Here is a 10,000-nt window from a genome sequence, read left to right on the forward strand (position 1 = left end):
TGGGTATTTTGTATTGTGCGTGTACCTGTATTTCCTGGACTATAGTTTTAAACTGGGTTGATCGATCCATCCAGGCAGTCACCAGTTCCATTGCTGTGTCAAAGTTCTTCACATATTCTCCGTACATCTTTAGAAACGGAGCTAACTTCTGTAGAATGTCTCCTATACGAGGATTCACATCCCTAGAGAGGAGAGGAGAGAGATTCACATAACACCATTTGTCACAGGGCAAAGAAGAACAGAAAATATTTTCACACTGATCAGCAGTCAACCTCCCGGGACCCTGCCTACTTCAGGAATGTTTCAAAAGGGGCCTTGTGGGGTGTCATTGGACTTGGCTCAGCCCATGATGAAATCTTGTTGCATTGTAAAAAAGATATGGTAGTATGCATATGCATCAAAACTCTTATGGACAAACAGCATTTTTCTTTCTTGTGTGTGTCTGTAGCTGATCGGAGGCTTAAGTTTTGGGTTGAATAAATCAAGGGTCAAGTTCAATATCAAGAGTCATAGAACATGATATACTGGTGTGGGCAGGGTTTGCAAACCCCAGGTACATTTGTTTAATATTACTACGGCTATTACTACTGCAACTTATACAATTACTACTACTACTGCTGCTGCTGCTGCTAGGCAAGGCAATGCAATTTCATTTGTATAGCACATTTCCACAACAAGTCAATTCAATGTGCTTTACACAGAACATCAAGAAAAAGAAACACAATTATTAAATGACATTAGAAAGAAAAAACTAAAAGAAAATTAACTACTATTACTACTGTACTATTACTACTACAACTACAACCACTATTACTACTAATAATAATCCTGACCATTCCTCCATGCGTTTCTGCAGGGCTGGCAGGAGGAACTGCTGGTGGAAACAGTAGATAGAACAGATGTTCGAGAAGATTCCTTGAACAACATCACATGGAAACGATGAGCGAGATCTGGCCTCCTCCAGGAGTCTGGCACAAAAAACCTAGAGATGACAGGAGATGAAAGGAGCAATGTATAATTTATATCATACATTACATGTGTACACAGTCAGTGTTTCCCCTAGGATTAAGTTGTAGCAGCAGCGGTCAATATATATAATTTAAAAAGAAAGTAAGGTGCTTTTGTGATTGACCGGTGTTACAGAGTCAAAACACTCGGGCAACACTGTGTACGGGCAATACTGAGGTTCTTTTTGTATGCAAGATCATTATGGATCTTCCAAATGTTTATTTCACAGATGTTTCCTTGCACATTCCAATCAGATGATTGGAATGTGATGTTGTAACAAGCTTTATTTAGACTCCATTGTGCAACAGTGTTGTTTCTTGACAAAACAAACAAATCTACAAGGTATCCACACATTGCGTTGAGATGCGATAATTTCTTCTAAATCTGTTATTTTGTTGTTGTTGTTGTTGTTTTTGTCTACGGCAAATGATAATCCTGATCAAAGTTGGTTTGCTTCAATGTTGCCATCTACCTGGTGCCTGTTGAAACTTGATTCAATATGCTTATGCTTAGAGATTATCAGGTAAGCGTAAAGTAAATTGACCTGAGTATGAAGCGATACGCCCTTCAGTAAATAGACGGAGCCCAATCTATTGAGAGAATGCCTAGAACAACCCCTAGACTTCCATTGTAAGTAAACAGAGAATATTCCCATGATAGTATTCAAACATTTATTGCAAAAAAAACTATTTACAGCTGATTTGGAATTTGTTTGTGTGTGCTCAGAGATAACAACAAGAACAAGAAAAATGCTTTAGTAATGTGAATGTGTCGAAAGAGTGTCTCGTGACTCTTTCAATGAGTCGCTCCTCTCCTCACCTTACAAGTGTGACATAAAGCATCCTTACTGGTAGTGCAAAATAATATCACTTTAGTGTATAAAGACGGAGCAGTCTTGCATTGTCAAAAAATATATAATAATACAAATAATTTACATAACAATTCAGCTGCGATCATACTGTTGAATGCATCCAGGGGAAACACTGATAGCGCACACACACACTCACACACTCACACACACACACACACACACACACACACACACACACACACACACACACACACACACACACACCACACAATTTATTTACCTGGTCCAATAAGTGTAGTTTGGAGACGTAGGCTATCTCTGTATGGAGCAGCTCATTTGCGATGTTGAACACCCTTTGTTGGGCAGACAGCTGGACAGACAGACAGACAGACAGACAGACAGACAGACAGACAGACAGACAGACAGACAGACAGACAGACAGACAGACAGACAGACAGACAGACAGACAGACAGACAGACAGACAGACAGACAGACAGACAGACAGACAGACAGACAGACAGACAGACAGAGAGTGAATCAAAGACAAACAACACAAAAATGTAAAGACAAGTCAGATCAAACTGATACAGACAGTTCCATTATTATACAAATAATAACCAGAGCTCTATGTCCTACAGAGACAGTTGCTTTCAAATGCCACCACAAAAGGGTCAGAGGCCGCGCCCCTGGAATCCAAACACACACTAAATTGTAGGATAATAATAAGTAGGTCTATATGCCACCCAACTTATATAATAATTCTAGAGTAGCCTATATAAATGTTAAAGGTGAGTCACTATAACGCCTCATCTTTCTAATGAATTAACTAATGTGCCTCATCATCGTCTTGGGTCATCAGCTATTGTTGAGTTTGAGTTTTGAGTTTTATTTATTAGCACATAAAGATTTAAAACAGAAGAATTTAGCGTCTGCAAAATAGACACGAAAAAGGTGAGAAGGGTGTTTTAAAAGGCAATCTAAAAGAACTAAGAGTGGAAGCCAACCTGCAGTTTATATAATATAAATATAAAATTACGTCGCGTCATCGCCTTGATATAACCGCACTAGTGTGTATATTCTCATAGCAAACAACATCCCTGTCGAAACATCACTCGCGGGACTACGAGCCAATGGGAACGGCCTCTGACCCTTTTGCGGTGGCATTTGAAAGCACGCTACAGAGACAAACAGCAGGAAGTACATCCTGTGTTTTAAAGATCAGAGGTCATGACTTTACTGTAAAATCCCGAGGGTCCTTTTGATTTGTACTGTAGTTCTCACAAGTTCTATATTCCAATAGTAATCATCACTGCTTTGGTGTTCAGTAACAGGGGTCTCCCCGTCTGTCCAGCTCATTAGGAAACATAAAATACAAGTTCTGACCAGAATAGTAGTTTTATCCAATCAGGAGAGATAATTCTATAGAGATCATTTGTATCTCATATTTGTGTTGTTATTATAAGATGCTAGAAAGATTAAATCGGTTATTGGTTCCAAATTTCGGTTAATTTCCCAGCCTCACTTGAGTGGGTTCCAGGGGGTCCTCACCTAAATTATTGATAGTTAACCTTTCCCATTATTACATAAACATTTTACCCCGGAAAACAAAGAAATTCGGGACCAAATTACAGACCATACTAGACCAAATCATGTCTAACACTAAAAATGTTCTTAGACCGGAGTTCCCAGAGCAAAATATCCTATCAAATAGGCATCCGTGGGCTAATGCATATCAAATTGGAGGTCCCAGAAATGTTAACGGCTGAGAATCCCTGCTTTACATAAACCAGTGGTTCTCAAAGTGGACATGACGAGTTGTGAGCTTGTAGATCTGCTATTTTCAAACAATCTTCAGAAAATGAGGATTATGTTTGAAATATTTATATATCTGTACATGCCACAAAATATCTTCAGATGGGGGTCCGCCGTCAAATATTGTAATTTATTTGAGGGACCACTGACATAAACAGTGTGACTGTCAGTCTGTCTGTGTTGGTGTACCTCAATAGAGTCCAGCCTGTCTTGCTGACGTTTGTGTATCTCAATAGAGTCCTCTGTGTCTTCCTGTTTCTCTGTCAGGACCAGAGTCAGCTCCTCTTCCAGGTCGCTGTCCCCCTCCTCAGTGAAGACCCTCCTCTCTCCTCCTCCTAGCTTCGCCTCCTGTCCCGCCCCTCCCTCGCCGCCGTAGGAGGAGGAGCTGGAGAGACGGGGGAGGATGTGGGCGGGGCTACAGGGGTAGATCACGCCCCCCTCTTCCTCGCTGTGGGAGGGGGAGCTGATGCTGTCGATGCCACTGTCCCGATTGGCCAGCTTCCCGTCCGTCTGAGAGGAGGGGAGGGACAAGCGTTCCGATTGGCTCTCGGTGACTTCTTGACCTCTCATCTCCACGGCAACAGGGTCCTCAGAGGCACTGTAACCTGACTCCACTGACAGACGCTTGGCACACACACGCCCTATCTCTTCATCATCATCATCACCACCAGCCTCCTCTCTCTCTTGCGGCGTGACGTCATCAGGGTCCTGAGCCCTGAGGGTCTCGGCAGGGGGCTCGGCTGAGGATGATGATGGGGGTGAGGAAGGTGGAGGAGGGATTCTACATGGAAGACCCCCTGTGATGTCTGGAACCACAATGAGCTGCTCCCTGTAACACACGCGCGTGCGCACGCACACGCACACGCACGCACACACACACACACACACACACACACACACACACACACACACACACACACACACACACACACACACACACACACACACACACACACACACACACACACACACACACACACACACACACACACACACACACACACACACAAAATGCTCAAGGTAAATAAAACCTTCATCTCTTCAACACCATAGCATTCCAACAGTGTTAATCAGCTATAATATTAATTTCACACACATACAAATGTAACTTATATTTACATTTCATATACTTGCATCTGTCCTAGTTAGCCATGTCCATGTGATATCAATCAAGTCTTTTAATATGAATCACTGTAAGCAGATTAGCCGAACTCAAATAATAACCGGGTCTTACATAACGTCACGACCAGGTCTAAAATAATAAGCAGGTCTCTAGCAAAACAATGGCCTATAAATAAAGCATCTGAGTTTTGAGTGTGCGACTTTCCCTGATAAATGCTGATGGTGAATATAATATGCCAAGCATATACTGTACGTACATTGTAGATACGCTGATCTTTTTTTATCCTAGTAGTATAAAACTAGTAAACTACTGACTGTATTCTTTATTTTGCTCTTGTTTTTCTCTTTTTCTTTCTTTTTTTCTTTACTTTTATTATTATTACCTACGTATGCTGCTACATTCTCTGAAAGGAAGCTGTACAAAAATAAGTTTACTTTTATGTACCGGGCATAAGATGTAACAATCAAGTACAACCTTGAACCCTATCAATTATGTATACACCACTTAAAACTACAATGTTATTCTATATGGGTATTAAGATTTGCAAAAGAATCTCTGTCAAATAGCACAGCTATTTAAGGGCAATGTGATAATTTATGTAGGCAGCCTTCTTCATTGCAATTCACACTTGAAGTGTGAATAGCGATAGTCTGATACAGATATACAGATCCAATGTGCAGAGGGGCAAATGGATATGGATATTTTGTCATTCTAACAGCACAGGTCTTTAAAGCACCCAAAAGGGCCAAACCTGCTGCATGATCTGTGTGCACTGATGATCAGAGTCTGAGATCAAAGCCAATGAGTAGGATGAGTAGGATGAAGGATGAAGGATGTAAATATTGACCAATCAGGACCTACCTCTCAAACTTCTCAATGAGTGATAGGACGCAGCTGGGGGAGGAACTTCCATCGGAGCGGGGGTTCGGGTCAGTGGGGAGAGGTCGACAGGGAGGGGGTGGTGGAAGGGGCTTGTCGGGGGCACGGGGGCGTGGCCTACTTCCCCCCTGCTGCTGGAGATGCGGGGGTTTTGGTGGGACTGGGGAGGAGAGAGAGATTAGGTTGACATGAGATTTGTTTTCATTACTTAAAGGAGTAGTTCACCCGATTTCTTTTTTTCTATCAATTACACACCCCATGAAGCCTTGAATTCATGGAGATTGTTTTGTTTTTGTCGCATTCTTGAGTCAATAATTTGATCACCGGGTCTTCAGTCTATAGGAGACTCAGTAGGAGACTCTTTTGAGTCTTCTACCGGAGACTGAAATATTTGGCTTAGGAATGCGACAAAAACAAAAAAATCTCCATGAATTCAAGGCTTCATGGGGTGTGTAATTGATAGAAAATTCAATTATGTTTTGGGTGAACTACTCCTTTAAATCATCCGCAGAGGAATCTTCTCTTTTTTTTTCTAATAAAATTGTTTTCTTTGTTCATCACACAAACATGACTTTCAGTACTTAGAAAAGCGCTATACAAATTATTATTATTACTAGAATAGAATAGAAAAATATAGAATAGAATAACATAAAGTAAAGTATAAAGTAGAAAAGAATAGAATGGACACAGCATTGACTGTTTATTCATGCCAAATCCTGCCGAGTTATTTACACACACGCATGCACGCGCGCACACATGCACACACTCGACCACATCCTGCCCTCACCCTGGGGTTTAGGTCCTGGCAGTGGGGGTCTGCTCTTGGCCGGCACAGGACCAAGTGTTAGCATGGTGGTTGGTAGTTCTGGAGGTCCAGTATCGTTCACCAGAACCCTGTTAGAAGCAGAACAAAAGCTCCCAGCTGAGCCTACAACCTCATACTGGTCATATTGGTCCAGGGAGTCCAGGGGACCTGGGCAGGAGCTGGGCCCAGGGTCGGAGCTTAGTCGCGGGGGCGTGTCTGCCTCTGCCTCCAGGGTCCCCTGGTGAGAACAGGGGGAGCAGGTTGGATCCAGAGAAAGACTCTTAGTTAAACACCTAGAACTGGAGGTGAGACCTGGAGGAGAGGAGAGAAGAGAAGAGAAGAGAAGAGAAGAGAAGAGAAGAGAAGAGAAGAGAAGAGAAGAGAAGAGAAGAGAAGAGAAGAGAAGAGAAGAGAAGAGAAGAGAAGAGAAGAGAAGAGAAGAGAAGAGAAGAGAAGAGAAGAGAAGAGAAGAGAAGGCATTAAATACATGATTACTATTTATTATTTAATAGAACTAGTCCATACCCGTGGGGGGATATGCGCACATGATCTGGCAACCCGGGAGCCAGCTAACACAAAAACGCTAATGAACAGCTGACATTTGGGGAAAGCAAAAAACGGGCTTCGCTGTTCCGTGCACATGGTAATGGTGAATGGCTGTGTGCAAATTCTGATTGCTCCAGCCACTGAGGAGAACCGGGCAGAAGAGATTTGGGTTCACCACCCTCACACCACCCTCACAGAGCTTTGTAGAATTATAGGAGGATGAAGGAGGAAAGAGATCATTATCTAATTAGTCTACAGTGGCGTGTCCAGGGATGGCCTCGGGTGGCATGGGCCACCCCTGGAATTGGAAGTGCCACCACAGGTGCCAACCCATTACACACTTTGGGCCCTACTTAGACGATCTAGGCGCAGAACGCAGGGCGCAAATTGTGTCGGGGTGTGTCTATGCCAATTTTGCTAGTTAGACAGTGTGTTATGAGGTTTTGCTGCATGGTGCAAAGGGGTGGCATTTAAGCCTCTGAATTAGTCATGGGTGAGTTTAAGGTGTTACATTAATTAAAGCAATCAGAAAGTCAGCTCCCATTACCATTTCAAGGGAAAGGGCTCGCTCAACTCGAGGACAGTGTGGAAACATTCAAGAATATACTGGGTGCAGATTCACATAACAGAATGATACAATCCGCACTCTCTGTAGAGGTCTTAGGAGTCTTTTTTGATAATGTTTATGATCCACAGCAGCAGTCTACCAAACAGACGTGTTTCGGCACGCAGGCCTTCGTCAGTGTTATCTCCCATTACCATTAAGAAATGTGATATAATGATGTCAGGAGATGTGGGGGAAACAAAAGCTCTCCCAAACATTTCATGGAAAGGAGAGGCGGACCAAACGCAGTGGCCGTGCTGCGGTCAGAATCACCGTAGCCTAATGTCTCCTCATGTGCAAGAGACATCTGTGATATCTTGATATATCAACTTAAAGGACCCAACACACCAAAACGAGGTTGGCGTTGATAAGTGTTGGAAAGCGCCTGCGGCCTAAAATCTGTGTGTGTACACTGTACAGCAAGCTCTAGTTGGTTTTTGACCATTGATAGCAGCGGGGTGGCCTTTGCAAGGAGCGGTACGCTATATTTCTTTCTGTGGAAGTGCTCGCAGTAAATCTATGTCTGCATGCAGCGCACAGACTTTTAGTAGGCTATATCGCTACAGCGTACGTTTGCTCAAAATGCAGACACATAGTAAAGTGTGTGACTGTGCGTGCGCATTTGTGTGTGGCTCTTGTTCAAACACCAGGACATAGAATGTATGGTGCCTGTGTAATGTCTGCACTTAATCAGCCGTCAGCAGTCAGATATTCTCTGAAAGCAAATATAAATTAGCACTAAGCGATATAGTCTATAATTGACTATAATCATAAGTGATTTGTCCTGCTTTTGTCTAAGGGGAAGTTATTTATAATATGAAGGTCTGTAAAATACAACTGAACTGAAGCAACAGATATTACTAAATATACTGTAGGTTTCAATTTAGTTTTAACCATCACAAGCATGAGCGCTCATTCTCCAACTAAATCATGAGACAATAGATATACAGAGTTGATTGACCATGTTATCAATTGAAAATGATGATGATTATGATGATAATGTTGGACAGCTAATGCCCAATATGGTGAGTAGCAGAAATGATCAGGCTGCTGTGTCAATTTTTACTAATCATTCTAGCTATTGATAATATATTGATCTTTAAGCTGAAGCAAAATGACCAGATGGCTGCATGCGCATCGCGCTGCCGCTGGCTGCAGGCGCACACTGTGAACGAAATGATAAACCAAAATTAGGGGTGCACAATATATCGGCAATCACATCGGAATCGGCCTATGTTAGTTATTTTTCTATTCATCGGCATCGGTTCGATGCTAAAAACGGGCCCGAAGTGAACAACCGATGATTGATTGCTTCTGTCTAGCTGCTGCAGTAGTGTGTGTGTGTGTGTGTGTGTGTGTGTGTGTGTGTGTGTGTGTGTGTGTGTGTGTGTGCGTGTGCGTGTGTGTCGGGTGGTGGGTGGGGGTGGGGGGGGTTGCAGTACGATAAAGTATACACCAGTCTTTTAAAGTGACACATTGCCATCTGTCTGCTTGAAAAATATTTGGAAAGCCAAAGTGTTAACATTTGCCAAACTACCAACAATAGAAAAGGATTGATAGTGGGATCGATAAGGAACCCATATTTAATAATTAAATATTAGTTATTGGTGTCTTTGTGTGCTTTTTTGTTATTGATAAATGTATCTTTTTATTATGATTCATAATATCGGTCATCGGTGCACCCCTAACCAAAATAGACTAAATACAGTTTAGTTAAAGTATAACCTTGTCCTGTAAGGCCCCTGCTGTGCAGTGGTCATCTTTACTGCTATGATTTCTCAAATGATTTAAGCATGCACACGTTCATGTGTTTGTTGTTGAAAAGCGAACGTCAAGCCATAATTAGCACCATGCTAATTAGCACCATACTAGTAGCCGACTGTCGATGTGGTGTGGAGAGAGATGCGGTGTGTAGGGAGTTGCATTCAGCAACTTTTTCACACTTTTCAACCGACTGATCAACCGACTGATCTCCCACTTCTTTCTTTGGAGATGAAGAAAGACAAGCCCTCCCCTGAGACACAGAGCGAGTCGACAGATATGGTGCCATCTTATGATGAGCATTAGTGAGGAGGACCAATTATATGATAGGTTGAAAATGGGTGAAGTGCTCCTTTAAGTACACTTATCAATATCTATATCATTACATATTTAGCCAGGGTTATTAATAATAATAATAATAATACCTAAATTTTATATAGCACTTTTTTAAGAAATCAAAGTCACTTCATATATTATTGTTCTCCATATCAATTGAAAACCAAACGGCAACCTGTCCTTTGACCCTCAATCGGCAAGGAAAACCCCCCAAGGAAGAAACCTGCTATTTTCACAATTTTTGCAGAACTTTGTTGTGTGATAAAGTATAAAATAATGCTTATAATAATACACATACTGAGGGCCTAGCGGTC

At 42.1% G+C, this 10,000-nt stretch overlaps 1 protein-coding gene across 1 annotated transcript in view; it reads right to left on the bottom strand.

Annotated features, from left to right (window-relative positions):
* Positions 1–10,000, bottom strand: part of fgd1 (FYVE, RhoGEF and PH domain containing 1) — a 33,732-nt gene that overhangs the window by 12,231 nt on the left and 11,501 nt on the right. Inside the window, exons 2-7 of the mRNA XM_080445440.1 lie at positions 6,422–6,751; positions 5,617–5,794; positions 3,822–4,461; positions 2,100–2,189; positions 834–982; positions 26–182 (exon numbers count right to left, since the gene is read on the bottom strand). Of these exons, the coding sequence (XP_080301566.1) occupies positions 26–182; positions 834–982; positions 2,100–2,189; positions 3,822–4,461; positions 5,617–5,794; positions 6,422–6,751 (1,544 nt within the window). The remainder of the gene's footprint in view (positions 1–25; positions 183–833; positions 983–2,099; positions 2,190–3,821; positions 4,462–5,616; positions 5,795–6,421; positions 6,752–10,000) is intronic.

The sequence above is a fragment of the Gymnoscopelus braueri genome, assembly GCF_963280865.1.
Source record: "Gymnoscopelus braueri genome assembly, chromosome: 12".
Classification (NCBI taxonomy): Eukaryota; Metazoa; Chordata; class Actinopteri; order Myctophiformes; family Myctophidae; genus Gymnoscopelus; species Gymnoscopelus braueri.